This window comes from Lagenorhynchus albirostris, chromosome 8, assembly GCF_949774975.1.
Source record: "Lagenorhynchus albirostris chromosome 8, mLagAlb1.1, whole genome shotgun sequence".
Taxonomy (NCBI): domain Eukaryota; kingdom Metazoa; phylum Chordata; class Mammalia; order Artiodactyla; family Delphinidae; genus Lagenorhynchus; species Lagenorhynchus albirostris.
Window position 1 is genome coordinate 37,335,048 of NC_083102.1, and position 19,035 is coordinate 37,354,082.

A 19,035-nucleotide genomic window follows, 5' to 3' on the forward strand; every position below is an offset into this window, starting at 1 on the left:
TGGAAATATTTGTTTAAGGGCAGTCTTCCGTGGCACTTTGTAACTCCTTGAGTGCAAGGACTGTATCTACTTTTCACTCCTGTATCCCTAGCACCCACCTTATGACCTTGTACTTATTAGAAGTTTGAGGAATTGAATCATGAGCATGTTTTTAGTACTTTGGAATGCAATCCAAGGGAATGACAAAATAACAGTGCTTGGATAGGTCACAACTACCCCTTGACAGTTTTCTTGTCTCCTCTCCTCTCCCCAGCCCTTGCCCATCCATTTTCAATCCTGTCAGTTTAACTTCCAAAATAGGTATATAAGTTTGCCCATGTTGGTCCCTCTCCACCACCACCACCACCACCATAATCCATCCTACCATCATCTCTTGCCCTGGACTGCTAGAATAATCCGGTCTCCCTGTATCTATCTAGTCCTGTTCAAGAAATAAAACAGACAAAAATTATAGTCTGTTACACAGTATGAATAAGTATTGTTTTGAGAAACTGGTGAACAAACTGGTCATTTGTCTTTTCCAGCCAGGAAGATTCTTCATCTGTTGGACTGAGTTTGGGTCCATTGGATCTTCTAGGGTAGCATATTTTGATCTCTCAATATTTTGTTTTTCATTGCTTGAGACAGTTTAAGGATTGCCTTAGCTAGGCAATCTGAAATCTGAAAATTAAGTTACAGGGCTAAGTGAGGGTTGATAATTTTCTGTATTGAATTCATATGCAGTGATTTTTTTTCTTGATTTTTCGTAGATTTCATTGTTGTATTAGTTAGGATCAGTCTGGCTGCTATAACATAGGCCCTATAGCATTGGCTTAAATATGATGGAAAATGATTTACCTCTTAATTAACAGCTCGAGTGTAAGCGATGCAGGGCAATGACAGTGTCTGCATGGTGCTGGGGACCTAGGACCCTTCTCTTTTGTTGCTTTGCCATCTTTAACTTGAGATGGCTATTCCTGATCCTACAACCACGTCCTTATCACAGGTATCACAAAATGGGAACAGAAAGTGGAGGGCATACTTCTTTTAAGGGCACAGTGTGGAAGTATGTAATTGCTGCTCATATGCCATTCATCATACATAGTCACATGGTCACACTTAGCTGCAAGGGAGGCTGGGCAGCCATGTGTCCCACTAGAACTTCTATTATTGCAGAAGAGAACAGATATCAGGGCTTTAAGGAGCATCTCCACCATAGTCAGCAACAGGAAAGGATTTACTTTTGGAATGCTTATTTTTTTTCTAACTCATTGCTTTGTGAGGAGAAGTTTTCTATTGAAATTAGTAAGCTACTTGAGCTACTGAAAAGAGTTAACCTAAGTTAATGGATTTGCCTTTGGGATTTTAAGTCAAATTTATTCCAATGGTTATAGGGATGAGTGTGAAACATATTGAGATGAGGTTGCTTTTTCTTAACTCTTATTTTTCTTGGGCTGTTTTTATGTTTTTCTTTTTTACCTTATTGAGGCTAATTTCATATTTGTTTTCTTTGTGCTTTTAGGTATGGCACTGTCTCAAGGCTGGGTGAAGAGATACTTCAAGGCATTTTGTAAAGGCTTCTTTGTGGCGGTGCCTGTGGCAGTGACTTTCCTGGATCAGGTTGCCTGTGTGGCAAGAGTGGAAGGAGCATCAATGCAGGTGAGACTAATATGACTTCGTTCTTTAAAGCACATGCTTCACTGTTTCTTAGGCATTAGAAATGATATTTCTGTGTATTATCTCTATGCTGGAACTGAAAGGTTTTAAAAAGGCCTTGAACTGAAATTTAACATTGCTAAATTTCTTTACAAGGTTTTTTAATGTAGTCATATTAAAATAAGAGCAGAGGTGAATAAAATTAGCTATCAGATAGTTCTCTGTATCTGTGGCTTTTGTTTTTTGGAATTGTAAATGGAGATTCTAAAGAAATTTTACTACATGATACCATTTTTTGTGGCTGTGGCTTGAGATTTTAAGATTTTTAAGTTATCCATATTTGAATACATACTTAAATATCCTTTTAGGATCAAATTATTAGTACAGCTGCAAGATGGATTTGGCTCAAATTCAGTTACTCTATTGTTACACACACACACACACACACACACACACACACACACATACATACATACACACACACACTTCTGATAGGTAGAAAAGTCTAGAGCACTGATCTCAGATATTCTAGTGTATTCTTTAAGCCTGTTGCTGATTGAAAACATTAAGTACTATTTACATTGAAAGAAATTTGGAGTGGAGATTTCCAAAAGTTATATGCAAATAGTCTTCTGGAGTAACTTAGAGAAAACTCGATTATTCTAAAATTGATGTCTGGAACCTAGCTGTTTAAGTAAGTTTATGCAACTAAGAAGAATTTGCATTTTGTAATATAATTTATTTTCTTCTGTTATTAGCATGTATTAAGTTCATGCGTTGTGCTCAATATGTGTATAAAACATAAATAAAATGAATGTGTAAGCTTCTAAAAGATTAAAATTATACAGAGAATAAACAGCTTACTTTTTTTCTTTTTGTCTTAGAACTGGGTGAGGGCATAGACATCAGCTCTGAGGAGTTAGAATGAATTTCCTTTTTTAAAAATTTTTTGAATTTTATTTTATTTATTTTTTTTATACAGAAGGTTCTTATTAGTCATCAATTTTATACACATCAGTGTATACATGTCAATCCCAATCGCCCAGTTCATCCCACCACCATCCCCACACCCTGCCACTTTCCCCCCTTGGTGTCCATACATTTCTTCTCTACATCTGTGTCTCAATTTCTGCCCTACAAACCGGTTCATCTGTACCATTTTTCTAGGTTCCACATATATGTGTTAATATACAATATTTGTTTTTCTGTTTCTGACTTACTTCTCTCTGTGTAACAGCCTCTAGATCCATCCACATCTCTACAAATGACCCAATTTCGTTCCTTTTTATGGCTGAGTAATATTCGATTGTAGATATGTACCATATTTTCTTTATCCATTCATCTGTCGATGGGCATTTAGGTTGCTTCCATGACCTGGCTATTGTAAATAGTGCTGCAGTGAACATTGGGGTGCATGTGTCTTTTTGGATTATGGTTTTCCCTGGGTATATGCCCAGTAGTGGGATTGCTGGATCGTATGGTAGTTCTATTTCTAGTTTTTTAAGGAACCTCCATACTGTTGTCCATAGTGGCTGTATCAATTTACAATCCCACCACCAATGCAAGAGGTTTCCCTTTACTCCGCACCCTCTCCAGCATTTGTTGTTTGTAGATTTTCTGATGATGCCCATTCTAACTGGTGTGAGGTGATATCTCATTGTAGTTTTGATTTGCATTTCTCTAATAATTAGTGATGTTGAGCAGCTTTTCATGTGCTTCTTGGCCATCTGTATGTCCTCTTTGGAGAAATGTCTATTTAGGTTTTCTGCCCATTTTTGGATTGGTTTGTTCTTTTGATATTGAGCTGTGGGCTTCCCTGGTGGCGCCGTGCTTGGGAGTCTGCCTGCGATGCAGGGGACGTGGGTTCGTGCTCCAGTCCGGGAAGATCCCATGTGCCACAAAGCGGCTGGGCCCATGAGCCATGGCTGCTGAGCCTGTGCTTCTGGAGCCTGTGCTCTGCAACGGGAGAGGCCACAAGAGTGAGAGGCCCGTGTACCGCAAAAAAAAAAAAAAAAAAAAATATATATATATATATATATATATATATAGCTGTTTATATATTTTGGAGATTAATCCTTTGTCCTTTGATTCATTTGCAAATATTTTCTTCCATTCTGAGGGTTGTCTTTTCATCTTGTTTATGGTTTCCTTTGCTATGCAAAAGCTTTGAAGTTTCATTAGGTCCCTTTGTTTATTTTTGTTTTTATTTCCATTACTCTAGGAGGTGGATCAAAAATGATCCTGCTGTGATTTATATCAAAGAGCGTTCTTCCTATGTTTTCCTCTTAGAGTTTTAGAGTGTCCGGTCTTACATTTAGGTCTCTAATCCATTTTGAGTTTATTTTTGTGTATGAAGTTAGGGAGTGTTCTAATTTCATTCTTTTACATGTAGCTGTCCAGTTTTCCCAGCACCACTTATTGAAGAGACTGTCTTTTCTCCATTGTATATCCTTGCCTCTTTTGTCATAGATTAGTTGACCATAGGTGCATGAGTTTATCTCTGGGCTTTATATCTTGTCCCATTGATCTATATTTCTGTTTTTGTGCCAGTACCATATTGTCTTGATGACTGTAGCTTTGTAGTATAGTCTGAAGTCAGGGAGCCTGACTCCTCCAGCTCTGCTTTTTTCCCTCAAGACTGCGTTGGCTATTCAGGGTCTTTTGTGTCTCCATACAAATTTTAAGATTTTTTGTTCTAGTTCTGTAAAAAATGCCATTGGTAATTTGATAGGAATTGCACTGAATCTGTAGATTGCTTTGGGTAGTATAGTCATTTTCGCAATATTGATTCTTCCAATCCAAGAACATGGCACATCTCTCCATCTGTTGGTATCATCTTTAATTTCTTTCATCAGTGTCTTATAGTTTTCTGCATACAGGTCTTTTGTCTCCCTAGGTAGGTTTATTCCTAGATATTTTATTCTTTTTGTTGCAATGGTAAATGGGAGTGTTTCCTTAATTTCTCTTTCAGATTTTTCATCATTAGTGTATAGGAATGCAAGAGATTTCTGTGCATTAATTTGTATCTTGCAAGTTTACCAAATTCATTGATTAGGTCTAGTAGTTTTCTGGTGGCATTTTTAGGATTCTCTATGTATAGCATCATGTCATCTGCAAACAGTAACAGTTTTACTTCTTTTCCAATTTGTATTCCTTTTATTTCTTTTTCTTCTCTGTTAGCCATGGCTAAGACTTCCAACACTATGTTGAATAATAGTGGAGAGAGTGGACATCCTTGTCTTTTTCCTGATCTTAGAGGAAATGCTTTCAGATTTTCACCATTGAGAATGATGTTTGCTGTGGGTTTGTTGTATATGGCCTTTATTATGTGGATGTAGGTTCCCTCTGTGCCCACTTTCTGGAGATTTTTTATCATAAATGGGTGTAGAATTTTGTCAGAAGCTTTTTCTGCATCTATTGACATGATCATATGGATTTTATTCTTCAATTTGTTAATATGGTGTTTCACACTGATTGATTGGCATATATTGAAGAATCCTTGCATCCCTGGGATAAATCCCACTTGATCATGGTGTATGATTCTTTTAATGTGTTGTTGGATTCTGTTTGCTAGTATTTTGTTGAGGATTTTTGCATCTATATTCATCAATGATATTGGTCTGTAATATTCTTTTCTTGTAGTGTCTTTGTCTGGTTTTGGTATCAGGGTGATGGTGACCTCATAGAATGAGTTTAGGAGTGTTCCTTCCTCTGCAGTTTTTTGGAAGACTTTGAGGAGGATGGGTGTTAGCTCTTCTCTAAATGTTTGATAGAATTCACCTGTGAAGCCATCTGGTCCTGGGCTTTTGTTTGCTGGAAGATTTTTAATCACAGTTTCAATTTCTTTACTTGTGATTGGTCAGTTCATATTTTCTGTTTCTTCCTGCTTCAGTTTGGAAGGTTATACCTTTCTAAGAATTTGTCCATTTCTTCCAGGTTGTCCATTTTATTGGCATAGAGCTGCTTGTAGTAGTCTCTTAGGATGCTTTGTATTTCTGTGTTGTCTGAGGTGTCTTCTCCTTTTTCATTTCTAATGTTATTGATTTGAGTCCTCTCCCTCTTTTTCTTGATGAGTCTGGCTAATGGTTTATCAATTTTGTTTATCTTCTCAAAGAACCAGCTTTTAGTTTTATGGATCTCTGCTATTGTTTTCTTTGTTTCTATTTCATTTATTTCCACTCTGATCTTTATGATTTCTTTCCTTCTGCTAACTTTGGGTTTTTTTTGTTCTTCTTTCTCTAGTTCCTTTAGGTGTAAGGTTAGATTGTTTATATGAGATTTTTGTTGTTTCTCGAGGTAGGCTTGTATTGCTATAAACTTCCCTCTTAGAACTGCTTTAGCTCCATCCCATAGGTTTTGGCTCGTCATGTTTTCATTGTCTATTGTTTCTAGGCATTTTTTGATTTCCTCTTTGATTTCTTCAGTGATCTCTTGGTTTTTTAGTGACGTATTGTTTCGCCTCCATGTGTTTGTGTTTTTTTCCCTGTAATTGATTTCTAATCTCATAGTGTTGTGGTCTGAAAAGATGCATGATATGATTTCAGTTTTCTTAAATTTACTGAGGCTTGATTTGTGACCCAAGATGTTATCTATCCTGGACAAGGTCCCGTTCGCACTTGAGAAGAAAGTGTAATCTGCTGTTTTTGGATGGAATGTCCTGTAAATATCAATTAAATCTATCTGGTCTGTTGTGTTGTTTAAAGCTTGTGTTTCCGTATTAATTTTCTGTTTGGTTGATCTGTTTATTCGTGTAAGTGAGGTGTTAAAGTCCCCCACTATTATTGTGTTACTGTCAATTTCCTCTTTTATAGCTGTTAGCAGTTGCCTTAATATTGAGGTGCTCCTTGTTGGGTGCATATATGTTTATAATTGTTATATCTTCTTAGATTGATCCCTTGATCATTATGTAGTGTCCTTCCTTTTCTCTTGTAACATTCTTTATTTTAAAGTCTATTTTATCAGATATGAGTATTGCTACTCCAGCTTTCTGTTGATTTCCATTTGCATGAAATATCTTTTTCCATCCCCTCACTTTCAGTTTGTATGTGTCCCTAGGTCTGAAGTGGGTCCCTTGTAGATATCATATATATGGGTCTTGTTTTTGTATCCATTCATCAAGCCTGTGTCTTTTTGTTGGAGCATTTAATCCCTTCACGTTTAAGGTAATTATTGATATGTATGTTCCTACTACCATTTTCTTAATTGTTTTGGGTTTGTGTGTGTATGTCCTTTTCTTCTCTTGTGTTTCCCACTTAGAGAAGTTCCTTTAGCATTTGTTGTATAGCTGGCTTGGTGGTGCTGAATTGTCTTAGCTTTTGGTTGTCTGTAAAGCTTTTGATTTCTCCATTGAATCTGAGTGAGATCCTTGCCAGGTAGAGTGATCTTGGTTGTAGTTTCTCCCCTTTCATCACTTTAAGTATATCATGCTACTCTCTCTGGCTTATAGAGTTTCTGCTGAGAAATTAGCTGTTAACCTTATGGGAGTTCCCTTGTATGTCATTTGTCGTTTTTTCCTTTCTGCTCTCAATAATTTTTCTTTGTCTTTAATTTTTGCCAATTTGATTACTGTGTGTCTTGGCGTGTTTCTCCTTGGGTTTATCCTGTATGGGACTCTCTGCACTTTCTGGACTTGGGTGGCTATTTCCTTTCCCATGTTAGGGAAGTTTTTGACTATAATCTCTTCAAATATTTTTTCGGGTCCTTTCTCTCTCTCTTCTCCGTCTAGGACCCCTATAATGTGAATGTTGTTGCATTTAATGTTGTCCCCGATGTCTCTTAGGCTGTCTTCATTTCTTTTCATTCTTTTTCTTTATTCTGTTCCGCAGCAGTGAATTCCACCAGTGTTTCTTCCAGGTCACTTATCTGTTCTTCTGCCTCAGTTATTCTGGTATTGATTCCTTCTAGTGTAGTTTTCATTTCAGTTATTGTATTGTTCATCTCTGTTTGTTTTTTCTTTAATTCTTCTAAGTCTTTGTTAAACATTTCTTGCATCTTCTCGATCTTTGCCTTCATTCTTTTTCCGAGGTCCTGGATCATCTTCACTATCATTATTCTGAATTCTTTTTCTGGATGATTGCCTATCTCCATTTAGTTGTTTTTCTGGGTTTTTATCTTGTTCCTTCATCTGGTACATAGTCCTCTGCCTTTTCATCTTGTCTGTCTTTCTGTGAATGTGGTTTTTGTTCCACAGGCTGCAGGATTGTAGTTCCTGCTTCTGCTGTCTGCCCTCTGGTGGATGAGGCTATCTATGAGGCTTGTGCAAGTTTCCTGATGGGAGGGACTGGTGGTGAGTGGAGCTGGCTGTTCCCCGCGGGACTCATTTATTTTTCCAGCATCTAGAGGTACCTGCACTTCTTGGCCTGTGGCCCCTTCATCTGCAGAGTGGGAATTGGCAGGCCAGGTCCTTATCTCGCTGCCATCTCTCTGTTTCTCCCGCTTCTGCTGAATTTGCTTTTTTAAAATCGTAATTATTGTACTGAGAATCAGGTCTCTTCCTGAGTTCAGGTGGTCAGTGAGATCCTTAGAGTGTGTGCTCTTTGGGTGAAGCTAAAGTTCTAAAGCAGGGCTGTCTGAATATTTACTTCTGCTTTCATCATTTGAGGGTGATTTAGGGCCTTCTCTCGGGCAATGGATTCTAAGCTCAACCCTGTCTCTCAGGTTCCCTCTAGGGTGGGTCACCAGCCCCAAGCAAACTGTTCACTTGCGTTGAATGCAAAAGTATTGTATTGCATGGGGTACAGCAGGCATAGGAGGAGGGATTTACAGGTGTATGGCTTTATTTCTAAATGCAGTTTAATACTTTGAACACAGATGGATTTTTACATTTCCTACTTCTTCAATTGTGAATTCCTAGCAGCCTTATCTTAGACCCAATTCTTAGGGAAAGCTAAACTTTCTTTGTTGAGCTTTTGAGTCAGATGCTTCATTTGAGATTAAAACTGCCTTCTCCATAGCCATCGAAATTCCTTTTTGGTCCCTTTCATCCCTTTGAACCCATCCACAGGTATTATCCTTTGGTAACAAATAATCATGTGAATAATGATTATTCTCCAGTTTAGTTAGTGCTATCTTGCTACACAACCCTCACTGTCCTTAGATGGATTTTTCCAGAACACAAAACCTCCTAACCTGGGATCTCATGACATTCCAGAGGATCATATGGCAATCATAGTATCCCAATCTTCATGTTTGTAGCCCAGTGTATACCCACGGAACATCCATGTTCATGGCTTGTGCTCAGAGGAAAAAAACACAAGGAACCAACCATTTTATGAAAAGAGAAGGCTTATCCCCAGTGAAGAACGTGTTAAATAGTGTCATCCTTAAATGCCACGTCTGTTAACTAAATAGTAAGTTTGTTGAACATACATTAGAGTTTCTTACAGTATTCCTGAACCACTACCCCCAATAAGTCAAATTTGTTAACTTGTAGTTTGTTTGGTAGATTATGTAGAATATCCTTGGCTACTAGTTACAGAAAAACAGCTTGAATTGACTTAGATCTACAGGGGAATTGATTGGAAGGCTTATGATGTACCTAGGAGAAAGGAAGGAGTGTGGCAATTGTCAGAGACAACTGGAACCAGGGATTTGAATGCTGCCAGGGTGCTCAGTCTTTTCTATTTCAACGTCTGCTTCTGTCTGCATCTTGGCTTAGTTCTCTCAGGCCAGCTTTCTTCTCAATGCAGGGCACATGGCAGCTGGCAGGTCTCATGCCTTTAGATGCCAATTTCATCACCGCCTGAGAGAGACTTCTCCTTATGCCTTAATTTCACTTTGAAAAATCTTGAGGAAGGACTGTGATTGATTCATCTTGGGCCATATGCCCTTACCCATACAAATACAGATCAACTTTGGCCAGAAGATTAGGGTGCCATGACTGGCCCAGCTTTGGACAGGTGCACACCCCTAGCCTGTGGCTAGTTGGAGTGAGAAAATGACAGCGTATATTTGAATCACATTGTGGGCTTTCATGGTGAGGTAAGGGTGACATTTCTCAGAAGAAGAGGGGGTGCTATTTTTGGAATAAAAGGGGAAAGAATATTCTGGGAAGAAAGGAAAAAAATGTATGTTTATTATGGTTTGACCTATATTTTAGGAATTTTAGACCACTTTTAAGTATAATAGATAACTTGTTTACACTTTCATTAGATATCACTAAATCATACTTAAAATTATTTAGGAGCTGAAAGTGCAATAAGAAATATGGTGATTAATTAATTCAGCATAGTTGAAGAGATCTTTGCTACTATACAGCTTTGATAACTGAACATGTTTAGACCATGGGGTTCAGCAGAATTTTTGGCAAAAAATTTGAAAAAATTCTTATCAAATTTCTTTAATGATTCAAGTACTAAATAGTTGGCAGGGTGTGTGGAGCTCTCTGGAAGTCCCTGAGCTTCCTTCAAGGAGCACATCTGCTTTTATTGACTCTGAGGCCTGAACATTATATCCAGGTTATTGCAGTTGGTTGATTTGTTGTGGAACAGAAGGAGTATTCTGGATCCATGGTGATGTCTTCTTGTACCAAGGCTTAAAAGTATGAAAGGAAGGCAGAAAAAGCAATAGGCAAGAAAGAAGAAAAATGTGAAGAAGAGGAAAGAAAAGAAAAGATCAGTTGGGTGATGGAGAAAATTAGATAACTGGGACACTGAGCAGGAGACAGAGTGGCACAGAGGACCAGTGATGAACAGACTCAAGACAGAAAAGTGCTCCAGTGAAGGGGCTCACGGACCCCTTTCTGGAAACTCCCTTGGAATTGTACCCTCGAACGCCGACCCATCTCTGCTACATGTTTGTATGTAGCACCGTGAGATTCATCATCCAGCTATCCATTCTAAATCTCAGTATTCATTAAAGGAATCTGTGTGCCATTTTGAGGGAGTTCCTACTGGTGTAGGTTATCAGTCTTGAGCATCATTCATTGCATAGTACTTTAGTTCCCCTGTGTATTCAGGTAGAAAGATCATATCTAGTCATTTCTGTCATTTCAAATATATGAGTAATTTTGTGACTCGGGGTCATTTTGGGATATGGAAAATAATAATAAGCACTGGTAACTGAGAGTTGGAATAGGGAGTCATTTATCAAATGGCTAGTATGTGCAAAACTATTTTAGGTGCTATAGGGGTGGGTGAATCAGTTACAGATTCTGTCTTCAAGGTACTCTTGCTTTAGCAGAGGAGGTTCAAGAATTACTAATCCTAGTTGACAGATAAATCTTCAGATGAGATTTAATATAGAAGATATCAAGCTGTCAGACAAATGTTTGGTCAGTGCCTGGTACATCCAGAAATGAAAAAACTTGATTGGTTTAGCATACTATTTTAGAGAATGGACTTGGAAATTTTAATTTGAGACAGAGTGGTACCAGAAAAATAATACCTTTTATGGTTGGACACTGTATTAAGTTTGTTTGTTACTGTGGCAACAAACAACCCCAAGATTTCAGTGGTTTACTTAACAGGTCTTTATTTCTTACTCATGGGTCTGTAGATTGATTGTAGTCACTCTAGACTAAGGGTTTGGATCAGTCTGCTTCCTGTATCTTTCACTGGAGCCTCTGCTGAAGGAATAGTGACAGCTTGGGGCATGCTCTTCTTATGGGTGATAGCAGGACACAGGCGGGTGAGTGGAAACACTCAGAATGTCTTAAAGCCTCAGTTCAGAACTTCTACCCTTCTGTCCACATTCCATTGGTAAAAACAAGTCACATGGCAAACCCCAAAGCAATTAGTTGGAAGTATATTCCACCCACAGGGAAGTCATGACGAAGGTGGGGAGGGAAGGAGGAATTGTGAATAGGTAAGTACATCTACCACAGCCACTAAGATGCCAATGACACACGATTGATTTCAGAGGTAATCTAAAAAGTTGTATTTACCTTTGAGTCTACCTAGAATGACCCTAGTCTTTGTAGTCCAAGTCCGACAAAATTGGAATAGATTGAAATTCTGAGTCACTGAATTCTGGAATGGATTGATCCAGTTTAGATGCCGTTAGGTTGGAAATAGCCCAGGGCCAATTGGTTCATCACTTTAGTGTGGCTTTTTTCAAAGGTCACTCTGCAACTTGTAGATGTGTTATTTAAGGAAATCCAAGAAATGAAAGTTAGAATTTTATTTAAAGGACATATAATACCAATCCTTTGGAGTTTATTGAATAAATACTGTTATAACAACACGAAATTCACTTTGAGTGACAAATTTTGCATTAGAACTCTTTTTATGTCTTTAAAAAAATTCTGTTGGCTTGAGATTTAATAGGACAAGCTCATTTTCAGGATTCCCTCTTATAAGAAATAATTCTTTACTTTTTAAACAATACTCAGTGGTTCTTTTTTGAGGTTAGGTTTTCCAATATTAATTTACAAATTCATTAGATATCTGACTAGAAGGATAGAGGTGATCAAACATGGGGAGTCACAGCTAGTTGAAGGTAAGTCATAAATGCAAATAAAGTTAATGATATAATTCAGTGGAAAATAGGATTCAATTTATGAAATATTTGATTTTTTATCAAGTTATATAGGCATATCCCTTTTACTGGATGAGATGTAACTTTAGCAATGCTCTGCACACAAGGAACACTAGCAGATATTGTTGGTTAATGATTATTCATACTGACCTATTCCCTTCTCATGCACATGAATCACTTCTACTGGTTGCTTGAAAGGTTACCATGAAAGTAGATGCACTTTTTTTTTTTTAAAGAAATGCCATGTTACTCAACATTAATTTAACTCAGGAAACGAAAACTGATACTGCATACAGTTGAAACTACACAGGGAATTTATATTGGTGAGATGAAATTACTCAGATTAGGAGTTCAATCGCTTACAGAGACTTTTAGAGTAAAAAGTTACCCTAGGAAACGTTTAATGATCTCACACCAAAATTTTAGATTTTATTTGAGTGAGAATGCCTGCAGCAGGGTCACTGGTTCTTATAAAAGGTGTATGCCTTCAATGTGTAAAATTAAGATTTAAGACATAAAAAAATAAGTGAAAGAAATAATTGTAAGTGACATTGTCCTGTTTTTGTTGCAGTTGCCACACAATTTTTAGGTAGTATGCCCTTTTCCTTTTACCATTTTGCATAGCCAGAAGGGAAAATACTTGAAAACATTACACAATACTATCTCTCTAACTCAGACTTCAGGGAAGGATTTATGCAGAATAGATTAGAAAATTAGAGAATGTGAGGGAAAATAGAGTCTAATCAGCATTTAGGTCTTTATTCATCAATACCACACATTCATTGGTTCAAAATTGCCTTGACTTTCAGCTACCTGCAAATGATCTTGAAGAAACTGGTTTGTAATAAACCTCTTCGACTTCTACCTGGCTCTTTGCAGTCATTATCTTGTTCCCTGCTGAGTTTAAAATTAAAAGTTCTATCAAAAAAGCAAGCAAAGAGGCTGATGCTCTTTCTCTCTTTCTGTCACATTATTTTATTTTATTAAAAAAATTTAAAACCTATAGTGGGCTTAATATACAATGGTTATAGTGGTTGTAACTATTATTTTGACATTCTGAGAAGCTAGATACAAATAGACTCTCAAGAAAAGAGATGTACTGTGATTTATATGCCAGAATTTAAGGTGGAGTTAGGGAGTTTTATGTTACCTGCTGAATTTTCGCTTCTAAGATGCTGAGAACCGCTGGGCACACATTTCCTGTGATGCTGACTGCTCTGTGCTCTTAGTCCCCTTGGTTGGCTGAGGCTGACTTTGAGGGAAGCCAGGTGTTAATGTTGGAAGGCTTTATTAGCTTACACGTGTGCTTTCTTCCCAAATTACTTTTCGCTCAAAAATCTCACCTGAGGTTTTTACCCCTTAGGATGTTATGCATTTTTATGTAGTTCTGCAACCTGTCATTAATAGAGAGTTTAAATAGATCAGTTTGTATTTATAGCAACAAACATATGTGATACTGAAACAGTGAGTGAGTGATAACTTTATAATGTCCCTTCATGGATTTTCTTCACGTCCCATGATAGAATAGCAGTGAGCTTCTGTTCTATATAGCCAGGGTTAGGTCTGTTGTTTAAACACTGACTTCACAGCACTCTCTCTTTTTTTAACGTTGAAGTAATTTTAGATTTACAGAAAAGTGTTAAGAGTAGTACAGATAACTCCCATGTGTTCTCTACTCAGATTCACCAGTTTTCAGTATTTTGCCGGGTTGATTTTATTCTCTTCCTTTCTCTTTCTTTCCTTTCCTCCCCCCATATATAACATATAATAGATAACATATAATATATGCATCTATGTTTCTATGTGTATATACTCACACATATGTATGTGTGAGTATATATACCCACAAACGTTGTTACTGAACCAGTTGAGAGTAGGCTGTATGCATCATGCCCCTTTAACAGTACTTCTGTATGCTCTGCTGAGTATACTCATGATGCTTGCTGATTGGTATAGTAATGATTTTTAAATTAAAAAAATTTTAATTAAAAATTTAAATTTAACATTTTATTCAGATTCATATGCCTAGAATTTTTGATACATTAAGAGATATTGATACAGGTTCTAAACTTTACATTTGAGAAAACTGAGGCCAGACATTTGATATGATTTACATTAACTTACATAGCTATTACGTTTTAGAAGTGATTTGAACCAACTCTGATAATGCTTTCCATTTTACTAAATAATAACCAATAAAAGTTGTGCTTTATCACTGTGCTATAATGCCTCCTGATAGTATTCCTGTTCACAGAGATATTTCGTTCCATTTTGTTTTGGTTTATTGAATGATGTAATTAGTAAGTTATTTAATTTGGGGATGGTTTCATAGTACATTTGGTTTTTTTTTTTTTTTTTTTGCGGTACGCGGGCCTCTCACTGTTGTGGCCTCTCCCGTTGCGGAGCACAGGCTCTGGACGCGCAGGCTCAGCGGCCATGGCTCACGGGCCCAGCCACTCCGCGGCATGTGGGATCTTCCTGGACAGGGGCACGAACCCGTGTCCTCTGCATCGGCAGGCGGACTCTCAACCACTGCACCACGAGGGAAGCCCAGTACATTTGGCATTTAAACAAAGATAAAAATTAAGCTTATGTTATTTTTTTTTAATTTTATTTTATTTATTTTTTTATAGAGCAGGTTCTTATTACTCATTCATTTTATACACAACAGTGTATACATGTCAATCGCAATCACCCAATTCATCCCACCACCACCACTCCCCCTGCTTCCCCCCTTGGTGTCCATACTTTTGTTCTCTACATCTTTGTCTCAATTTCTGCCCTGCAAACCAGTTCTACTGTACCATTTTTCTAGGTTGCACATATATGCATTAATATATGATATTTGTTTTGTCTTTCTGACTTACTTCACTCTGTATGACAGTCTCTAGATCCATCCACATCTCTACAAATGACCCAATTTCGTTCCTTTCTATGGCTGAGTAATATTCCATTGTATATATGTACCATCTGTTGATGGGCATTTAGGTTGCTTCCATGACCTGGCTATTGTAAATAGTGCTGCAATGAATATTGGGGTGCATGTATCTTTTTGAATTATGGTTTTCTCTGGGTATATGCCCAGTAGTGGGATTGCTGGGTCATATGGTAGTTCTATTTTTAGTTTTTTAAGGAACTTCCATACTGTTCTCCATAGTGGCTGTATCAATTTACAGTCCCACCAACAGGGCAAGAGGGTCCCCTTTTCTCCACACCCTCTCCAGCATTTGTTGTTTGTAGATTTTCTGATGATGCCCATTCTAACTGGTGTGAAGTGATATCTCATTGTAGTTTTGATGTACATTTCTCTAATAATTAGTGATGTTGAGCAGCTTTTCATGTGCTTCTTGGCCATCTGTATGTCTTCTTTGGAGAAATGTCTATTTAGGTCTTCTGCTCATCTTTGGATTGGGGTGTTGGTTTCTTTAATATGGAGCTGCATGAGCTGTTTATATATTTTGGAGATTAATCCTTTGTCCTTTGATTCGTTTGCAAATATTTTCTCCCATTCTGAGGGTTGTCTTTTCATTTTGTTTATAGTTTCCTTTGCTGTGCAAAAGTTTTGAAGTTTCATTAGGTCCCATTTGTTAATTTTTGTTTTTATTTCCATTACTCTAGGAGGTGGATCAAAAATGATCTTGTGATTTATGTCAGTGTTCGTCCTGTGTTTTCCTCTAAGAGTTTTATAGTGCCTGGTCTTACATTTAGGTCTCTAATGCATTTTGAGTTTATTTTTGTGTATGAAGTTAGGGAGTGTTCTAATTTCATTCTTTTACATGCAGCTGTCCTGTTTTCCCAACACCACTTATTGAAGAGACTGTCTTTTCTCCATTGTATATCCTTGCCTCCTTTATCATAGACTAGTTGACCATAGGTGCGTGGGTTTATCTCTGGGCTTTCTATCTTGTTCCATTGATCTATATTTCTGTTTTTGTGCCAGTACCATATTGTCTTGATGACTGTAGCTTTGTAGTATAGTCTGAAGTCAGGGAGCCTGATTCCTCCAGCTCTGCTTTTTTCCCTCAAGACTGCGTTGGCTATTCAGGGTCTTTTGTGTCTCCATACAGATTTTATGATGTTTTGTTCTAGTTCTGTAAAAAATGCCATTGGTAATTTGATAGGAATTGCATTGAATCTGTAGATTGCTTTGGGTAATATCGTCATTTTCACAATATTGATTCTTCCAATCCAAGAACATGGTATATCTCTCCATCTGTTGGTATCATCTTTAATTTCTTTCATCAATGTCTTATAGTTTTCTGTGTACAGATCTTTTGTCTCCCTAGGTAGGTTTATTCCTAGATATTTTATTCTTTATGTTACAATGGTAAACGGGAGTGTTTCCTTAATTTCTCTTTCAGATTTTTCATCATTAGTGTATAGGAATGCAAGAGATTTCTGTGCATTAATTTTGTATCCTGCAAGTTTACCAATTCATTGATTAGCTCTAGTAGTTTTCTGGTGGCATTTTTAGGATTCTCTATGTATAGTATCATGTCATCTGCAAACAGTGATAGTTTTACTTCTTCTTTTCCAACTTGTATTCCTTTTATTTCTTTTTCTTCTCTGATTGCTGTGGCTAGGGCTTCCAACACTATGTTGAATAATAGTGGTGAGAGTGGACACCTTGTCTTTTTCCTGATCTTAGAGGAAATGCTTTCAGATTTTCACCATTGAGAATGATGTTTGCTGTGGGTTTGTCATATAAGACCTTTATTATGTGGAGGTAGGTTTCCTCTATGCCCACTTTCTGGAGAGTTTTTATCATAAATGGGTGTTGAATTTTGTCAAAAGCCTTTTCTGCATCTATTGAGATGATCATATGGTTTTTATTCTTCAATTTGTTAATATGGTGTATCACATGTATTGATTTGTATATATTGAAGAATCCTTGCATCCCAGGGATAAATCCCACTTGATCATGGTGTGTGATCCTTTTAATATGTTGTTGGATTCTATTTGCTAGTTTTTTGTTGAGGATTTTTGAAGTGATATTATATCACATATAATATTTGCAGAAAATTACAGATCATTAGTGATATTGGTCTATAATTTTCTTTTTCTGTAGTATGGTTATCTGGTTTTGGTATCAGGGTGATGGTGGCCTCATAGAATGAGTTTGGGAGTGCTCCTTCCTCTGCAGTTTTTTGGAAGACTTTGAAAAGGATGGGATTAGCTCTTCTCTAAATGTTTGATAGAATTCACCTGTGGAGCCATCTGGTCCTGGACTTTTGTTTGTTGCAAGATTTTTTTTTTTTTGCGGTACGCGGGCCTCTCACTGTTGTGGCCTCTCCCGTTGCGGAGCACAGGCTCCGGACGCGCAGGCTCAGCAGCCATAGCTCACGGGCCCAGCCGCTCCGTGGCATGTGGGATCTTCCCGGACCGGGGCACGAACCCGTGTCCCCTGCATCAGCAGGCGGACTCTCAACCACTGCACCAGCAGGGAAGCCCTGTTGCAAGATTTTTAATTACAGTTTCAATTTCATTACTTGTGATTGGTCTGTTTATATTTTCTATTTCTTCTTGGTTCAGTCTTGGAAGGTTATACCTTTCTAAGAATTTGTCCATTTCTTCGAGGTTGTCCATTTTATTGGCATAGAGTTGCTTGTAGTAGTGTCTTAGACTGCTTTTTATTTCTGTGGTGTCTGTTGTAACTTCTCTTTTTTCATTTCTGATTTTATTGATTTGAGTCCTATCTTTTTCTTGATGAGTCTGGCTAATGGTTTATCAATTTTGTTGATCTTCTCAAAGAACGAGCTTTTAGTTTTATGGATCTTTGCTACTGTTTTCTTTGTTTCTATTTCATTTATTTTTGCTCAGATATTTATGCTTTATTTCCTTCTGCTAACTTTGGGTTTTTTTGGTTCTTCTTTCTCTAGTTCCTTTAGGTGTAAGATTGTTTGAGATTTTTCTTGTTTCTTGAGGTAGCCTTGTATTGCTATAAACTTCTCTCTTAGAACTGCTTTAGCTGCATCCCATAGGTTTTGGATCGTTGTTTTTTCATTGTCATTTGTCTCTAGGTATTTTTTTGATTTCCTCTTTTATTTTTTAGTGATCTCTTGGTTATTTAGTAACATATTGTTTAGCCTCCATGTGTTTGTGTTTTTTATGTTTTTTTCCCTGTAATTGATTTCTAATCTCATAGCATTGTGGTCACAAAAGATGCTTGATATGATTTCAGTTTTCTTAAATTTACTGAGGCTTGATTTGTGACCCAAGATGTGATCTATCCTGGACAAGGTTCTGTGCGAACTTGAGAAGAAAGTTTAATCTGCTGTTTTTGGTGGAATATCCTATAAATATCAATTAAATCTCTCTGGTCTATTGTGTTACTTAAAGCTTGTGTTTCCTTATTAATTTTCTGTTTGGTTGATCTGTTTATTGGTGTAAGTGAGGTGTTAAAAGTCCCCCACTATTATTGTGTTACTGTTGATTTCCTCTTTTATAGCTGTTAGCAGTTGCCTTAATATTGAGGTGCTCCTATGTTGGGTGCATATATGTTTTTAATTGTTATATCTTCTTCTTGGGTTGATCCCTTGATCATTATGTAGTGTCCTTCCTTGTCTCTTGTAACATTCTTTATTTTTACGTCTCTGTTATCTGATATGAGTATTGCTACTCCAGCTTTCTTTAGATTTTCATTTGCATGGAATGTCTTTTTCCATCCCCTCACTTTCTGTCTGTATGTGTCCCTAGATCTGAAATGGGTCTCTTGTAGACAGCATATATATGGGTCTTGTTTTTGTATCCATTCAACAAGCCTGTGTCTTTTTGTTGGAGCATTTAATACCTTCACGTTTAAGGTAATTATCGATATGTATGTTCCTACTACCATTTTCTTAATTGTTTTGGGTTTGTTTTTGTATGTCGTTTTCTTCCCTTGTGTTTCCCCCTTGGAGAAGTTCCTTTAGCATTTGTTGTAGA

The 19,035-nt window shown here is 37.2% G+C and overlaps 1 protein-coding gene across 1 annotated transcript in view; it reads left to right on the forward strand.

Annotated features, from left to right (window-relative positions):
* IMMP2L (inner mitochondrial membrane peptidase subunit 2) overlaps positions 1 to 19,035 on the forward strand; it is a 909,618-nt gene that overhangs the window by 41,580 nt on the left and 849,003 nt on the right. The window contains exon 3 of the mRNA XM_060156019.1: positions 1,502 to 1,638. Coding sequence (XP_060012002.1) covers positions 1,504 to 1,638 — 135 coding nt within the window. The 5' untranslated portion in view covers positions 1,502 to 1,503. The remainder of the gene's footprint in view (positions 1 to 1,501; positions 1,639 to 19,035) is intronic.